Here is an 18,840-nt window from a genome sequence, read left to right as displayed (position 1 = left end):
CTCACCCAACTCCAACACAAAGGATTTTCAGTTGAATTCCTTGACACTAGAATAACTTCAACAATAATTTCCCCTGACCTTTCCTAGAGCAATGTTGGTCAGTCCTTAATGATTTCTGTCAAGAGTCATGTACCTTAAACCCTGGATTAAGCAATGGGACAGATATTGGCCTGTTTTTGCCAGTGAACTCAATCCATTTAAGCCCTTTGACATCCTAATACCTGCATTATCAGCACTAATATGAAGAACACAATATCGAGGCACGTGACGTCGCCCGGTACGGCGGAGCCGGGGTCCCACCCTGGAGCCAGGCCTGGGGTCGGGACTCGTCGGAGAGCGCCTGGTGGCCGGGTTGCTCCTCGCGGGACCCGGCCGGGCCAAGCCCGAACGAGAGACGCGAGGCCATCCTCCAGTGGGCCCACCACCTGCAGGGGGAACCGTGAGGGACCGGTGCAAAGAGGATTGGGTGGCGGACGAAGGTGGAGACCTCAACGGCCCGATCCCCGGATGCTTAGGCTGGCTCTAGGGACGTGGAATGTCACCTCGCTGGGGGGGAAGGAGTCTGAGCTTGTGCGGGAGGTCGAGAGATATCGACTAGAAATAGTCGGGCTCGCCTCCACGCACAGCGTGGGCTCTGGAACAAGCGGCTGAAATGAGCTTCCTCCGTAGGGTGGCCGGGCACTCCCTTAGAGATAGGGTGAGGAGCTCGGCCATCCGGGAGGGGCTCGGAGTAGAGCCGCTACTCCTCCACATCGAGAGGAGCCAGTTGAGGTGGCTCGGGCATCTATACCGGATGCCTCCTGGACGCCTTCCTCGGGAGGTGTTCCAGGCACGTCCCACCGGGAGGAGGCCCAGGGGACGGCCCAGGACACGCTGGAGGGACTATGTCTCTCGGCTGGCCTGGGAACGCCTTGGGCTCCCCCTGAAGGAACTGGAGGAGGTGTCTGGAGAGAGGGACGTCTGGGCGTCTCTGCTGAGTCTGCTGCCCCCGCGACCCGGTCCTGGATAAGCGGAAGACGACGAACGAACGGATCAGCACTAATACCAAGTCATACTAGTAGTCCCCCAGTGGGCCCACCACCTGCAGGGGGAACCGTGAGGGGCCGGTGCAAAGAGGATTGGGTGGCGGACGAAGGTGGATACCTCAGCGGCCCGATCCCCGGATGCTTAGGCTGGCTCTAGGGACGTGAAATGTCACCTCGCTGGGGGGGAAGGAGCCTGAGCTTGTGCGGGAGGTCGAGAAATATCGACTAGAAATAGTCGGGCTCGCCTCCACGCACAGTGTGGGCTCTGGAACCCATCTCCTTGAGAGGGATTGGACTCTGTTCTACTCTGGAGTGGCCCACGGGGAGAGGCGGCGGGCTGGTGTGGGTTTGCTTGTTGCCCCCCAGCTCAGCCGTCTCGTGTTGGGGTTTACCCCAGCGGATGAGAGGGTCGTATCCCTGCGCCTTCGGGTTGGGGAGAAGTCTCTGACTATCATTTCAGCCTACGGGCCGAGTGGCAGTGCAGAGTACCCGGCCTTCTTGGCGTCCCTGTCGGGGGTGCTGGATAGTGCCCCTCCATTTCAATTTTTGACATAGAAAACAACAGTTCCAACCCCAACTTGGAAATCTTTAATAGTAGTGCCTACTATGTGAAGTGACACTATAGAGAATTAATTAACTATCCTCTCCCAGTTTTTTGGGGACATATTTATTATCTTAGCCCGTAGAAGATCAAACCTTTGGAAAAAACTATGGGTAGTCTTGCAAAATGTAGAAGCTGCATGAAAAAATGCACAGTGATGTAAAGCTGTCCTTTTCACTTTTCAAAGCAGTTATAATTTCATGATTTCAAGTCTTTGCTAATTGTTTTGATTCTCTGAGAATGTACATGTTCAGCCTTGCAAATGGGCTAAAGGAGGTATGTAATTACACTGTATTTTTCTTGAGGTGGGATTGACATTATTTTCTTCTTGAACCAGAGACACATAAGACATCAAGATGTTGCTTCACAATGCAGCCTCTCTTGTTGCAAGTATGCAATAACTAATAATCATGCAGATTTCAAACACGCAAACATATTCTGTCATACTGTTCCGAAAGTCCTTTGAGGAAGGTGCCAGAGAAAGTGCTGGAGCGACCGGAGTTTTCTCTAGTTGTATGAAGCCTAGCGTACAGCAATGCGTCCCTTCCCCAACCTATTACTGAGCACTGAAAATCCTTCACTGTTTATACCACCATTTTAAAACTACAGCTCCCAAGCCACAAGCAGCATGTTTGTTAAGCAGTAGGTTGCAGGCCGGCAACCTGAGCAAATTAAATGCTTAAAATAACTAACCAGCTAATATAAGCTTGTCGTACTTGGGTTAAACATTTTTATTTTATATTTTTTTCATAAATACCATGAACCTGTGGTATATAATAATAATAATAATTTTGACTTTATTGACCTCACAGTGGAGAAATTATTCTCTGCATTTAACCCATCCCTTAGGGAGCAGTGGGCTGCCATTGTGCGGCGTTAGGGGAGCATTCAGGTGCTAAGGGTCTTGCTCAGGGACCCAGAGTGACAGGCTGTGGGATTCGAACCAGGGTATTTGTGGCCTCTTCAGGATGCAAATACCCTGCTCTCTAACCACTAGGCCACTACTCCCTCTACTCAAGTTTAATCACAAGAACAACCTCACAATGGCTTCACAGTTAAACTAAGCCGCTTAATAGCCTTATCAAAAAAAATGTATGCTTCCTAAAACTGCTTAATGACTTATCTTCTCTTTGCATGTACTACTGTCAATGCGAGATCGACTGCAGCATTAAGAAGGCGAAGTTCTGGGTTGTAAGAGCCAAAAAGCTGACTGTTGCCGCTTTAACCCTTCAGGCAATTCGTGGGTATACTGATATTCTGAGGAAATTCTGGATATTAAACAATAGGATCATCCCTTTGAGACTCCAATAAAATTAAGTTTCAGTTCCTTGTGTTTCTTGTAGTAAAAGCACTCAAACGTTAACAGAAAAATCACCCATAATCCAAACCAGTATCTTTTGCTTCTGTCTCCTTCGAACTTATCATTTACTTTAGTAGGACCCTAAACATGTACATTGGTAGACCCCAACCGTCACTGCCACTTAACATTCCAGCATCTGGTCGCTGCACTTCATGACACATGTAATGTCACACTCGTGAGCCGTTGGCAGGCTGCAAAAACTCCTCTTGACCCCCTGCTGAGAGGGACAATAAGGAGTACTGTGCTGTCTGAGAGGGAGAACGACGGAGGAGAGAGAGGTGTGTCTGGTTACAATCACAGACGACCCCTCAACCACCCCGTCTTCCACACAGCAAGAAATATGTATCCAGTTTTAAATGTATGGATACGACTTGGGTATTATTGGGCTAAAAATTTCATTTCAAGTTGCAGTGAAACCACCAGATATTTATTATGCATTATTCTTGTTAGAAAATTTACCACTTTTATGTGCAGAATTGGTCATGTTTATTTAAACTGGTTAGTTTCTTGGCACAGACATGGGCTTTAAGCATAGTTGTTATCAGGACTTTCCCAAAGCTTAATGTAATCCCACATTATGGATTTCAAAACCATTTCCAATGTGTGTTCGTGACAGGTCTCCACCTGGAACACCCAATTGAGAGCAAGTTTCAACCACCTGACCCAAACAGTCAAAATGATCAGGACCAGTTCAGGAACTACAAAGCCTTAAGCCTGACATGAACTGGAAACTGTGGAACACCAGAGTGACCCTGCTAAGTAAAGCTAGTCTAAGTCAAAAACTTAGAAACTCTGACTTTACAACTGAAACCTTCAAACTTGACTGCAACTTGCAGGTGCCTACATGTACAAGCCAAAAGCTTTCTGGAGAAAGGTTTTATAGTCAGATGAGACAAAGATTAAAATACTTGGCCACAATGGCAAGAGGTATGTTTGGAGGAAGTAAAGCTTTTAAACATAAAAACATTGGACCAGTTGTGCAAGCATGGTGGTGACAGCATCATGTCGTGGAGCTGTTTCCCACCAGTGGTACTGTAATAACAGTGGATGTAATAACTCAAAAGAAAGTCTACCTGAACATATTTTAACTTAAAGTCAAATCAACAGTTAGATGGTTAAACCTAAAACAATAGAATGAGTTCTCCAACAGGATAATAACCTCAAACACGTTTATAAATTGGTTTTGAAATTAATAAATTAGGCTAACATTAAGTTTTAAGACAGCCTTGGCCTAAACTATATTCAAAATGTGTAGAGTTATTAATAATACCCAAACAGAGTTATGCAAGAAGAATATTATTGTGCATGTGTCTGTATCTATATTGTATTTTGTTAATTAAAGAAAATGCATACTAAATCTAATCTTTTACCCTCATCGTTTTTAAAATCCATTGAAGTTGTGTGTTGCATCATCATTACACAAAAACAACACAAAAATAACTCAAATAAGTTATTAAGAGACCCAAATTAACATGTGGTTCATGGCAACGATAAGTGTATGTAAACCTTTAACCTGCCCTGTAGTTATGGTTGTGTGTGTTTGCAGCAAGAAAGAGGCTGAATGCTTTGAAGCAAAAATACAAACGTTTGGAAAATGTTCATATGATACACTACAGTTAACAAAAAGGGTGAATTCATGGCTCAGGAAAAAGAAAAAAACTGTCACGTGCTTCCCTATCTTTAACTCTGTTCAACCTGAGCTGCAAGCGGAGGTGTTTGCAGACAAACAAACCGACTCTGAAATCCCAGCAGCAAACACACCAGATGAAGGGCAGACGCCGCACTTCGTAGCTCATTTCCAGCCAGAGAGAGAAACTGACATCCGGGCTCGAAACAAAACACTGATACTGACAAAGAAGCTTGTAGATTAGGAGTGAAACCATGGGAGAAATGGCTCAAACAACAAAAAGTGACCTGATTTGGACATTTCAGCACAGAAGGTATGGTGTATGGAATATATCTAATTCCTTTAGGATAAACTGAATCTCGTTACACAAAAATGATAGAACACAGAACTCAGTAAATGTCCATAATGTCCATAGAGCCCAGTACTCTCTGGGCTGTTTTTAAGCATTCGGACAACTCTAGAGTCGAGCAGTGACTACTCCTGATCCTCTGGTATTAACACTTCAGTCTACAACCAGGAGTGTACAAAGCCCCTGAGGCAAAACACGAACTCTTCAGTAAATTCCTTAATAAAGCACTAGGTGTGAGTGGTTAGCTCTTATTCAACAGGTAAAGAAAGGGATATGAAATACAGGAGCTAAAATTTGGGGGACTTCATCTATACTAAAAAATAAAAAAAATAGCAAATAAAAACAGTTTCACAATTTTTTTAAAGCCAATACAGAAAGAGCTATTGTGTGGCTCTTTTCCTGTTTTAATTCTCCAGACAGAACCTTTTCAGGTTTAATGGGATCAGCTTCCTGTTGTGTGACAGCCTATTAAATTCCCTACATTTAACTGAGATTTTTATTTAAGACAACTCATCCTTGATAAATGTAGAGAAGGTTTTACGATGGGGTTTTTGTATAAAAGAGTTTGAATATCTTTTTGAAGCATTCAACAAAAAATATACCTGCAGTCACTCTGAAAACATTTTTTTATTTAATCGATCAACATACCATCACAGTGGACCTATAGGCCATTCTAAATTCAAACCAAACTTCATAAATTAGGCCATTGTGACAGTGATTGGGTTGTAGAAAAGACCCTGCTAATTAGAGAAACAGCCAAGAGGCCCACCGCAACTCTGGGGGAGCTGCAGAGGTCCATAGCTCAGGTGGGACAAGCTATTGACAGGACAACTATTAGCTGTGCACTATACATAACTGTCCTTTAGTAAAAAAGGGGCAAACAGAAAGCTGTGGTTCAAGGAAACCCACAAGAAATCCCATTTGCAGTTTAGCCACAAACAATGTAGGGGGACAAAGCAAGCATGTGGTGTAAGGTACTCTGGTTACATGGGTGTGGAGGTCTCGCCTACATGCAAAAGACTAAACATGGTGGCAAAATAACCATCAACATTGCCCAAATGTCAACATCCTAACACTGAAACTTGGTGGTGGCAGTATCATACTTTGGGGAGGGGGTTTTTCTTCAGCAGGAACAGGGAAAGAGGTCAGAAGGAGGATGGAGCTAAATACTGGCCAATACATTAGAGGCTTTAAGAGATATGAGACTGGGGTGGAGACTCACTGTCCACCATTAAAATGACCTAAACATTCAGCCAGCACAACAATGGGATTATTTAGACCAAAACATATTCATGTATTAGAATGGTAACGCCCATTATAACAAGCTTACCTTTTTGTTCCCATCACATAACCTGACTAAGATTATTGAGCTTAAAACCCTAGAAGTTTCTGACAAACTATAAACAACTATAATAAGGTATAGGGCTAAAAATAACCAACTGCCATAAAATATCACTGATTTTGAAATAAAATTAAAAAACCCTAGTTTTCAGGGTCCTCAAGGACCAGTATCCTGCTTCATTTAGATAATTCCCTGATTCAACACAACTGATCTGATGATGCATTACCTGACTTCTAGAGAGCTTAATGGGATGCTGAGTGAATAATTCAACAATTTAAACCAGCCCCGTTAGTGCAGACACACCAACTTAAACCTGCAGTACACTGGACACCATGCTAGAAGAGTTTGTTCTTATTGGTCATGTTGATGTCAACCAGAAAAAAAAAGCCCTTGAATGCATCCAACTCTTAGTACAGCTAACCAGAAGGCATTCCCTTCAGGGACCACCACAGACTTTTTGACCAGAAAGCATCATTTGGTCCCAAAATACATCAGGATACATTCTGAGGCAACAAAAGAGATTGTGCAAAGGTTTTTAAGAACTTTCAAAAAGAGTAGTGGGGCCTCAAAAGAGCAAAGAATAACAGAGCCCTGCCACTGGCGACAAATACAAGCCACGCATTCATCCTGCAGGGTCCTGTAATAGGATGGCGCCCTGACCAGGGTCTAACTTGCCTCTTGACCAGTGACGACTAGGAGAGGCTTCAACCCCTCGTGATATTTAACAGTATAAAGCTGCTACAGACAATAAAGGATTGAATGGAGCACCAACATCAGGCGGCCTTATAATAAACTAATGTGGACTGTAATCTAATTAGTTGTAGCACCAGACAGAACATGTTCAGCCTTGACAACCAATAGTGGCATGAGAGCAACAATCTGTAGGTGATGCATGATGAGCCAATGAGAACCTTTCCTGGAAACTGACGGGAAGGATAAGAATGACATGAGAGGTACAGTAGGGAAAACACTAGGAGTTCAAAAGAGACAGAGAGGAACCAGGGAACAGAAATGTCTAAGGGATGAATGCGATCACCTACAGTAACATCACTTACAAAGCATGTTAAGCCATGCATATACATAGACACAAGCAGAGATTGGAAGACTTATGAGCAAAATATAATGCTGTCGGCAGCGCTGGTGGTGTAGGGGCGAAAGCGCGCGACCATATACAGAGGCTACAGTCCTCGAATGGCGGCTGTCCCGGGTTCGAGTCCCGGACCCGGCAACATTTACCGAATGTCTCCCCCTCTCTCTACCCCTCTTTCCTGTCTACCTACTGTCAAAAAATGGAAAAATAAAGGCCACTAGTGCTGAAAAAATATCTTTAAAAAAAATATATATATATAATGCTGTCACCCACTTCAAGGATGTCGACTTAAATTACACTGCAGCCTACAGATAAAAGTTGACAAAATATGTTTGGTTGTTGCACAGTGATAATTTTCTCAACACTCAGATAATATTGGGTTATTTAGAACAGGTTAAAGTTCAAACTAATACAACATCAATGTTCTGCTTTTATCGGTGAGGTCAAATTTAACATGTCCTCACTGTCTGTGAACCCCATCACTGCTACAGTAAAAGACAATCCCTGTAAACTAATCTTTGTTCATTGACTTACACAGAAATTAACTTGTCTTTTCCTGCAAAGGCCAATGAATCAACCGTTTCATAAGTCCTTTATCACAACGGAGTCAGTAGCTCAATTTACATTGAATTAATTTACAAAACATCCAGAATTCACTCCTGCATGTCCACCCTGTCACTACAGCAGGAATGACACCTACAAGAAGCATGTTCAAAATGCAAAAAAGGTTAGGGACAGCAGAGGTTGGGGAATCAGCGAGCCTGTGGAAGAAGGCCTGGTAAAATAAAACCAAAACTACATGGAAATCACTAGGTGTAGGGGAAACACTACACATTATCCTGAAGACACCATCCCACCGTGAAACATGGTGGTGGCAGAATGTTGCTGTGGGAATGATTATCTTCAGCAGGGACAGAGAAGCTGATTGGATGGTTGGAGCTAAATACATGTCAAAGAAAGAAAACTTGTTGGATGCCTTTAAAAGACTTGAGACTGGGGTGAAGATTTAGTCTGATGTACAATGTAATGCCTTACAATTGCCTAGTCAAAGTCTTGACTTTGATCCAAGTGAAATTGGCGGTTTCTGGATACTCTCAATCAAATGTGACAAACTGCAAAAGACTTGCAGCTGGAACTGAAGCGAAAGGTGGTTCTACAAAGTATTGCCTCAGCGGGGGCTGAATACAAATTTACACCAGACTTTTCAGATTTTTATTTACAAAACCTTTAAGAAAAACATACATTTTCCGTCTCGTCAAAATGTAATAAAATTTGAAAAGGTTTAAAATGTTTACTTTTGAAAGGTACGGTGCACAATGGATAAGATGATTTAGTATGTCCAAAGATTGAATGAAAGTGCAAGCTAATAAATCAAGGGTCAAAAAATTTTTGAAGCCCAACAGCAAAGCTTATGTGTCTTTTGGTATAAAAACCTGTTACTCAAAAGAATCTGGGGAAAGAGGGAAGAACACCATTTCTTCTTGTCTTAAATTTGAAATAAGCTTCAAGTTCCTTGTCTTAGTGAAACAACACATTTTGAGAGAGGAGGGATTGGGAGCCAACAGAGAAAGTGCTTCTTTGGTTTGTGTAGATGGGTGGGTGGTGGAGAACAGAAATCTGAAAAAGCTGAGCTATGCAACTCCCCCAATAGTATTAAGAAGCAAATTCAAAAGGTAGCGCAGCAAAAAGCCCTATAGGGAAAAGAGAGGGAAAGCCTGGAGATTGGAGGGGTGGGTTGTATGAGTGCGTGTAGCATCATGCAGTGTTTTCTACTGAAGGTGAGGCAAAAGGGGAGAGATCAGAGCTTGGGTGGAAAGAGGCAAAATAGCATCAATCACTCCTAAACATTTAAGTAACAATCCGAAATGCAGCCTTTCTTATAAAACTCCACCTATAGCTTGTTCGTACATGCTTCAACAGATGCTGTTATCCCAATATCTCCTAAAGAGAAACACATTATGTGTCGGCTTTTACATATCATTTAACAACTTTTTGCATAAAGCAAACCAAAGACTGGACCAGTTGTAGGCTGCCAATAAGGGGACAATACCCTATCAGTCCTGATTAATGAATCAAAGATGCACAAAATAAACAGAGGGAGATCCACATCTGGCTTTAACTCTTTGCACTCTGTTCCTTTTCCTCATCTACAGTAAGGCACACCTTCAGGACAAATTGTGCTGTTTTAGCGGACCAGTTCAGGCTATTTTCAAGCTCAAGAGGTCATTTGGATGATTCAGTATCAGCTTCTTTTAGGAAATAACTTGTTTTCTACATTGAAATTCACAGTCACTATAAAGTCACAGTTTTAGCCATCTGATATCCATCTTTCAGCAAACAGAGAAAACCCCAAAAGGCTTTAGGGGAAATTTGACAAGCAAGAATAAGAACCAGTACAATGAGAACACACAGCCCTTATCCACTGAACCGCCGAGTTACCATCTTGCATACACACACATCATGTTGATGGAGAAAGGGAACAGATGGAGCAGTGTTGTGGCTATCAAAGTGTGTTAAACAAGTGTATCTTAACAGAGTTATCGGGGCTGTCTTGTGTTTCAGATGAAGGCTAGAAAACCATTCTCAGGCCTGCCGTTCACAGGGATAAAAGCCCCTGCAAAGTAATTTTTTTGCATGCATTTAAGGATAGCCCGGCTAAATTTCTAGTGACAGATTGGATCCTCTCGAAACAGGAAGAAACAAAAATCAATGCTCCCATCTTTCAATTGCATACATAAAAACCCAGAAATCTGACTATAAGTATGCAGGGTGCAAGCCTGCAGGACGAATAAAGATATCTAAAGCAGTTATTAAGAAAACATCCAAACAATAACCAATAAACTAAATTCTTGACCAAGGTAGCCAGAGGGAACTAAATTCAAGAAATTTTAGGATACATTTGGTGTCCACTCTCTTAGAGCTTGTTAAAACACTGATTGCCTACAAGTCCCCTTGGGCTTTCCTCTCCATGGACACCTGGGTCAAGAGGTCAAGGCATCAGTAATGATTACCAAGCACTTGACATCAGCATGAACCCTAAAAAAACACACATCTGTTAAATTGTGCACAAATACATGCTTATTTCTGTACAAGTGATACAGCAAATGAAGAGGTTCAACACCCCACCCCCCACTGGCAGCATGAAGAGGTCCTTGTTGCCAAGGATACACCAAAACTTGTCAATCGGTTTTTGACAAGCGTGAATCACGGGGCCCTGAATGAGGGCTATAAGGCCCGTAACCTGATGAGTAGCTGCTTAGGATGCTCTCAGTGTCAACTCCCACAGCCATAAAGCACACAGAAAAAGGCCAATATGCCTTTTTTGTCTAAGACAAATACAAACTGTGGGTCATTCAGATAAACTACTGTTTGAAATAAACCGACCTCAAGTGGAAGTCACGAACGGTCTACAAGTTTAGTTCATTATTACACCAGTGGTTTTGCCACGGAACATGGCCATGGACAACCAGGAGAAAATATCTGCCAGCACATTTCTAGTTTCAAACAATAAACCTGGAAATACAGGTTTCCCTAATGAACCCTGGACCAGATCATATCCTTCTATTTATTATGCATGTTTGATATGCTGGAATTCCTGACCTTACAAACATGACAGGGTGACACAGCAAGAGAAAGATGGATGAACAGCTTCAGTTGTGTTGTATTGTTTGCCCATTTCTGGGCGTAATTTACTGAGTGAGATCAAGTCAAGGTGAAAGAAGGGGAGTGAGAAAAGAAAAAACGAGGATGTTGTGCAATCACCTGCAAGTGGGTGACAAGATGGCTGTTCTATATAGCAGCCTTTTTATGTTAAAGAGATTTTTCCTTGCATGAATCATGCTGGTTAAAGTAATAATGTCCAAGCACTTGCATCTCACTAATCTTTAACTAAAAAGAACAAAGTCTGCTTCTGTCTTAGAAAAAAAGATACTTAGAGTAAATTCTTTCTACATGACCTTGCAGGAAGAATGCCTAGAGATCAAAACCCTGTTCCAGACACTTCTTTTAACTTCTCCTGGTAAAACAAAATCCAGGGAGTAACAAGTACAAGACGTTATGCAAAGCAAGTCCTTTGGTTCATCTGTGTACATCTTGCCAGAAGATGTCCATTAAACCCCACTGCAGTGCTTCTGCAGAAGATTTTTAAAAAATTAGGGAAATAATAACTTGGCATACTTGTACAGCTTCTTTCGACAGCAAACTACATAAGTGCAACAATAAAGAAACTCACCCATGAGGCCACCCCGATAATACCACCTTTTTTATTACCCAAACCAACCACTTGCACACAATAGATTTATGACCCAAAAGCAGCACAACCGGATCCTGCACAGAGCCTGCAGCCAACACTTTAACTGATCCTGCAGTCAACACTACACCTGAAACTTGCCATTGCCCCATATTCAACAGTAAAATATCTATTGGCCATACAGAGTTTATCACATCACATTTCTATCCTCCTTTGAAAATACTGACACAACATAAACCTAACTTTAAAAGCAAGGTTTTTAAGCAAGAGGCAGAGCTTAAGAAATGAGATATTTACTCACCTGTGACAGAAATGGTCATGGGGGCTTCCAGAGGCCTGTCATTATCCAGATCCCTGCTCAGTCTCAGATCTCCAGTGTCTTCATTCAACAGAAGCAAACTGAGCTCATTTCCAGATTCAAATTTATACCGCAGCTTATCCGACACGTCCGGGTCATGGGCAGGTACACTTCCAATAATTCCTGTTGGAAAACTGTTGGACTTGTTGGTGATATAGTTGTTGAAGATGATCTCAAAGTTTTGCAGTACAGGTTTGTTGTCGTTCATGTCCACTAGGCGGATGTGCACAGTAGCCCGGCTCACCAGTGGTGCTGATGTGGCCTGGACCACGATGATGTACTCTGTTTTGGTCTCATAATCCAGGTCTGTGAGAGCAGTAAGGTCGCCGTTGAAAATGTCAAGCTGAAAAACTTCTGGAATATTCCCTTCCACAATCTGGTACATAATCTGAGCATTGGTGCCCTCATCGGGATCGGTGGCCGTGATGTGTGCAACAACGGACCCCACGGGGCTGTTCTCCTCCACATCAATAAAAAGCTCATCCTTCTCAAACACTGGAGCATTGTCGTTAATGTCTTGGACTACAACATGAACGGAAACATCTGCCTTTAGAGGAGGAACCCCCCTATCTACAGCAAATGCCTTCAGTTTGTAAACAGCAACATTCTCACGGTCCAGTTTGCGAGCAGTTCTGATGATCCCAGAATATGGCTCAATCATGAAATCCCCCTCTCCATCATCTCCTCCCTGAAAGGTATAACTCACCCTTCCATTGGAGCCAGAATCTCTGTCTGAAGCAGAGATCTGGAGAACACTGGTGTAGACAGGCGCATCTTCAAATACACTCCCTTGGTAGATATCTCTGAGGAACTGGGGAGCATTATCATTAGCATCCAGGATAATAATCTCCACATAGGTGGTATCAGATTTCTGAGGGATGCCATTGTCTCTGGCAATGATGGCTAAAGTGTAGGATGCCTGGTCTTCATAGTCAATCTCCATCTGTGTTGTGATTGCACCTGTATCTGGGTCAATTTTAAATTGAGGAACATTATCTTCCATGACATATGTTATGCGAGCATTCTCCCCCGTGTCCTCATCCGTTGCACTGATCACAACCACAGTGGAGCCTACAGGTTTTTCTTCGCTGAGCATCACCTGGTAGTTGGCACTTTGAAACACAGGCCGGTGTGTGTTGGCGTCCGTCACGTTGATGAACACCTGAGCCGTGTCGTAGCGGGTTCCGTCGCTGGCGGTGAGGGTCAGGACGTACTGACGTTCCTGCTTGTAGTCCAAGGGAAGAGCCAAAGTGATGAGGCCCCCGCCGCTCTGGCTGGTGATGGCGAAGCGGTTTCTGGTGTTTCCACTGGAGATCTGATACGTCACCACACTGTTAATGTCCCTGTCCACAGCTGTCATTGTCAGCACACTGCTCCCCACCACAGCATCTTCATTGATCTTTAGAGAGTAGGTCTTTTCAGTAAATGTGGGCACATTGTCATTAACATCCAGCACCGTGATGCTGACACTGGCTGATGAAGACATAGCTGGCATCCCATGATCTCTTGCCACAATGCCAAAGGTGTAGAAGTCAGTAGTCTCCCTGTCCAGTTCTTCGCCAACTGTAATCCAGCCTGTACTGTTGTTGATGGTGAATGGGAAACCAGGTGTTGTGTCGGTGAGCCGGTATTCCAGACGAGAATTTTCTCCCGAATCATTATCGATTGCTTGAATGTGGATAACAGAGTAACCGATTGGTACATTCTCCAACACAGTGGCTTGGAAAGGAGTGCTGACAAACATGGGAGCATTGTCATTGATGTCCACCACTTGCACCACCACCATCCCTGTACCATTTATCAGTGGAGGCCTGCCACCATCTTGAGCTTTGATTCTCAGATTATACTCCCGAATCATTTCATAGTCCAGAGGGTTGATGATATCAATCATGCCAGTGGGAGAGTGTATGTAGAACTGGCCTTTAATGTTGCCGCTGATGATGCTGTAGTGAACTTTGGCATTATTTCCCTCATCTTTGTCAGTTGCTTCCACCTGGATAACTTTAGTGTTGACGGCTACATTTTCTGGGACCTGTACCACATACCTTTTCTCACTAAACTGGGGGTAGTTGTCATTTTCATCCTCCACAGTGATGTGAACCGTGGCAGTAGCAGTCAGAGAATGAGGGTCCTTGCCCTGGTCGTTGGCCTCAACGATCAGCTTGTACTGCGCCCGGGTCTCCCTGTCAGGCCTATCCCTAGTCCTCACTAAGCCATTCCGGGGGTCAATCTCAAACACAGAGTTTATACCATCTTCGTTGATGATTTTATAAACCATGTTGGCATTGGAGGGGGCATCACCATCAGTGGCACGGATTGTCATCACCTCAAAGCCAACCTCCACATTCTCCCTGATGTTTACTCTGTAATCACTTAGCTCAAACACTGGCCTGTGGTCATTTTTGTCACTCACTGTGACAGTCAGGTAAGAAGTGGCAGATCTTTTCGGGTTGCCGTTGTCAGTTGCAGAAACTTTAAAAACATGAGTGTCCTTCACTTCTCTATCAAGCGGCTGGACGGTTGTTATGCTCCCCGTCTTTGCATCGATTTGAAAGTAGTTATCAGACCTCTTGTCAAACAAAGCTTCCATGCTGTACTCCAGCCTCCCTCCCTCTCCATCATCTGGATCAGTTGCTTTCAGGGTGATGACTTGTGTGTATGGGGACTCATTCTCGGGTACAGACACCTGATAGTTAGGGAGCTGAAACTGCGGAGATGTGTTTACTTGTCGCTTACCCCTGTGGATCAGTTTGCCAGACTTTCTGAGGGTACCTTCATGTTCAGACAGAGTCAAACTCAACTTTACAGACAGTCTGCTGCCTGGAGAGCTGTGCAGGGCACAGTGCAAATCCGCTTTTCCTCTGTGCTCAAGGCACAAGTCATTGACCAAGAACAAATCTCCATGCCTGAAGGTCGCAACAAAGTCTTTTCCATTACATTTAGTATTTAAAAGGATTATACTTTGCGTGGATGTTGGCATAAGTTTCTTTACATTCAATAACAATTTACCTGCGGGTAAACAGGAAGCTGACTTCAGTCTCAAAACGTGTTTAATGTGAATGTCCGTCTCACTCTTTCTCTTGTATTTAATAAAACAGTTCTGTCCGTGGACAAACACGTTAAAAAGCGTCAGAGTCGCGTCCCCAGACGTTGAAGAACCTGCTGTGAAATAAACAGGCGCGGGGTTCCTTGGCGTGTGTGCGCACTGAACCCTGTGGGACAGGCGAATCACCCCGCTGCGCTTCCCAACTTGGAAAAGCGTCTGAATGAAGTTGGGGGATAAAGTCCTGTCAATTTTGTAAGTCCATCCTGGTCCCACAGACAGGTTTGCCAAAACGCTCCCGGGCTGTAAAGTTTCCGAAAGGTGCATCTCCAAACACCCCGCAAGCGGCACCGCGAGCAGGACACAGACCCAAATCCAACACATCGGCGGCTCCATGCCCGGATACCTGCCAGATCCCACTCAGGTTCACCGAATATGCGCCAATAATTTAACTCTCCCTCTGCCAACACCGCGTTTTAATTTTATCCCTCATTGTAGAGTTTTAACGCAGGAAAAAGCGCTCGGTATCCATGGTGTCAGCGTATCCACGGCGCGCAGTGGCTGCGTGAAGCCACACTGAGTTTAAAATGGGTACAAAATGGCTCCGTGGATCTCCTCCTCCTCGTTCTCCACCTCCTCCCCTTCCTCCTCAGCTTACTTCCATAAACCTGCTGCGTCCCCCCTCAGGGACGCGTTCCCGAAGGGGGGGGGCTTTTCTTTTTCTAATGGAGATTTTCCACTGACCGGGTGACCAATGCGCGCAGGAGCATTGTTATTAAAATAAGGCTAAATAAATTCCCAGCGCGCACTGAGCGTCGCCAGTCATTCTACCGTTTTGCTGAAGTTATACGCAGAAATAAAAGTGAAAAAAGTTAACTTTCAAAGTGGGCTTTAGGATTTCATCTGTCTGGTCCACATAAGCGAGTTAAATCGAAGATCGGGGCCCCTCAAGAGTGCTTAAATTCACTGAATAGAAATCTTAATCAAGAATCAGTGTACTGATATTATAAACATACTCTCCATTAGTGTATATTCTGTATTAAAAAGCGTACAATGACAATAAAATACAATTAAATGTGGCTTTCCACTGCAGGAGGTTACAATACAGAACCCTTTTTAAAAAAGCTAACAGAGGAAAAAAAATTCTACTTTGTGTATAATTGTATCAATGACATCACAAAAGGTGCAAGATTCGAGCTTATCAGACAAAATACAAATAAACAGCCATGAAGGAGGATTTAAATTAAAAGACATATAGAAACAGAACAAAAAGGGATTTTGGCTGATTTTACAGTGAAATTTTGGTCAGTAAATCAGCTCTGATTTCTACACTCCAAATTAAAATATATATATATATAATTCTTAAATTTGACCTTATTAGGGTTACAGGAAACTTATAAATACAGTATTTGTAATAATACTCTGTTGTTAAGAGTGATTCGGTTTTCTTATCCTCTGTAATGGTTTCTATGGCAAATTTATTCAAATTTAACATTCTTTACAATTTTAGATAAAAAGTACTCGTACTCGTCGTCTTCCGCTTTATCCGGGACCGGGTCGCGGGGGCAGCAGACTCAGCAGAGACGCCCAGTCGTCCCTTTCCCCAGACACCTCTTCCAGCTCCTCCGGGTGGAGCCCAAGGCGTTCCCAGGCCAGCCGAGAGACATAGTCCCTCCAGCGTGTCCTGGGCCGTCCCCTGGACCTCCTTCCAGTGGGACGTGCCTGGAACACCTCCCATCTATACCAGGAGGCATCCGGTATAGATGCCCGAGCTACCTCAACTGGCTCCTCTCGATGTGGAGAAGCAGCGGCTCTACTCCGAGCCCCTCCCGATAAGATAAAAAGTGTTATTAAAGAATTGATAAATCTAGCAGGAGTAATCATACTCTGACGTTTACCAAGCATGATGTCACTTTTGAATTTGCTCCGGAAGATTCTAAATGATAATTTAAATAGACCTCAAAATTCTTTGAAATATTCAATGTATTTTATAGAATATATATAGTGGTTGCCATAATACTGAGAGGTTTATCGGGAATTATGGTTGTGTACATGTTTTTATTCAATCTGAATAAAATAGCAAATCTGATTTATTTAAATTTCTTTAAAATAAAAAATTTTAATATACTAAAAATGTTATAGAACTGGGAAATATGGTAGTTGGAATTATACTGTTTATCGAGAATGGGCCTTCTTTTTAATTTGCTCTGACACTTTAGAAATGGTAAATTTGATAAAACTTAAAATTAACAATTTAAAAAAATTGTTTTATTGTGTTGAGAACTGACAATATACTCATTGTAATCATACTTAGAAATGTATCAAAGAATAAAAAATTCCATACCTTTTAAATTAATCATAGAATGAACTGATTCTCAAAGACTTTACCAGATAAAATAAGGAAAGAAAAGTTATGATGAAAGTTATGATACGTTGTGTAAGTTATGTTAAAACTCATTTTAGTCATGTTTCTTTCTGTAGGTCGTTGTTTTGGGGTCACATTTTATCTACAATGAAGTTGCAAATAAATTTAACAAATAATTGATCATATTCAGTATTCATGAGTTAGAAAGGAAAAATGACTAGTTTTGCTGATTTATTTAGTAATGTCAATATCTTTCCATGATAAACTCCTGGTCCAGCCCTTAAATAAAACAAGATCACACTTTTAGGCCAAAGATTAGTAGAGTTCCAGTATTTAAAAATCATGGACATAAAGTTTTCCTTTGAAAAAATATGGTTCAACCCATAACTTGAGAAATAAACTGTAAATAAAGAGGTGACCTAAAAGAAAACAGAAGATATGATATCGCTAATTTCTACACCTAGTGGAAACTTTACTGTACACTGGAGACGAATTTCAAATATTTTGTCATTTTTATTAATGTTATTTTAATTGATTTCTGAATGCTGCTATTAGTTTTTTTTTCTCTTCTTAAAAACTTTAAAATGACTCATTATTAAGAGAGAAACCTCTCTTACACTGCATAAAAATGGAATGCGCTTTTGGAAAACTAATTAAGTTTCAGTAAGAATCTCATTTTGGGGCATCTTGTGTCATAACGCCCCCTTGTGGTTTGATAAGTGAATACATGCAAAAAGGGGGAAAAGGATACCTTGTTTTAAGAGTCACAGTAAACCTTAAACATTCGGTTTTATTTAAGTTGTTTTCATGAGTTCCGTTTGTTACATCTGTGGCATTCTAGAAAAACACCACCAATGAAAATTAGCAACTGTGAAACCCAGAACAGCCACTGTATAACAATTAATTGGAAGTTTTCTGAAAGCTCAAACATGAAAGAGCCAAAGATGTACATAAAAAAAAAAGAAAGATTTGGCTTTCTAGGGTTTCATGCAGCAGAACATGCAACACTAATGTTCTTATCTGTGCCACACTTTCAAAATGATTTAAATCTACAAAAAACGAAGCCAAAAAGGAGAATCCAGGGGTGGAAAAACTAAGTACACCCATAATTTCAATTGTTTTAAAAGTTTTCCAGTTAATACCTTATAGCAACAGATTCCTGTCCAATCCTCTCAGTCTCTTAATACATTTTGGTCTTAGTTTTTTTAGGTTTGTGGCCATTTGTTTCTGCAGGACACTTAATTTGGATTTCGTTCATTCAATCAGCCGTAGGTTTCCTGCTCTGTTTAAAATAGTTGCTCTGTTGTACGACTTCATTTAAGCCAAGCTTTAGCTGTCAGAAGGCCTCACATTGTACCATGGTATACAGAGGAGTTCATAGTCAACTCAGTGTCAAGGCACCCAGGTCTCGTGGATATAAGACAAGCCCAT

At 42.4% G+C, this 18,840-nt stretch overlaps 1 protein-coding gene across 1 annotated transcript; it reads right to left on the bottom strand.

Moving 5' to 3' along the window:
• Positions 1-11,936: 11,936 nt before the first annotated feature.
• Positions 11,937-15,660, bottom strand: LOC124883409 (cadherin EGF LAG seven-pass G-type receptor 1-like). The gene has a single exon (XM_047390535.1). The coding sequence runs from the start codon at positions 15,438-15,440 to the stop codon at positions 11,937-11,939; it is 3,504 nt and encodes a 1,167-aa protein (XP_047246491.1). The 5' UTR covers positions 15,441-15,660.
• Positions 15,661-18,840: the final 3,180 nt, after the last annotated feature.

This window comes from Girardinichthys multiradiatus, chromosome 17, assembly GCF_021462225.1.
Source record: "Girardinichthys multiradiatus isolate DD_20200921_A chromosome 17, DD_fGirMul_XY1, whole genome shotgun sequence".
NCBI classification, from domain to species: Eukaryota; Metazoa; Chordata; class Actinopteri; order Cyprinodontiformes; family Goodeidae; genus Girardinichthys; species Girardinichthys multiradiatus.
This window is presented reverse-complemented; position numbering and strand designations above follow the sequence as displayed.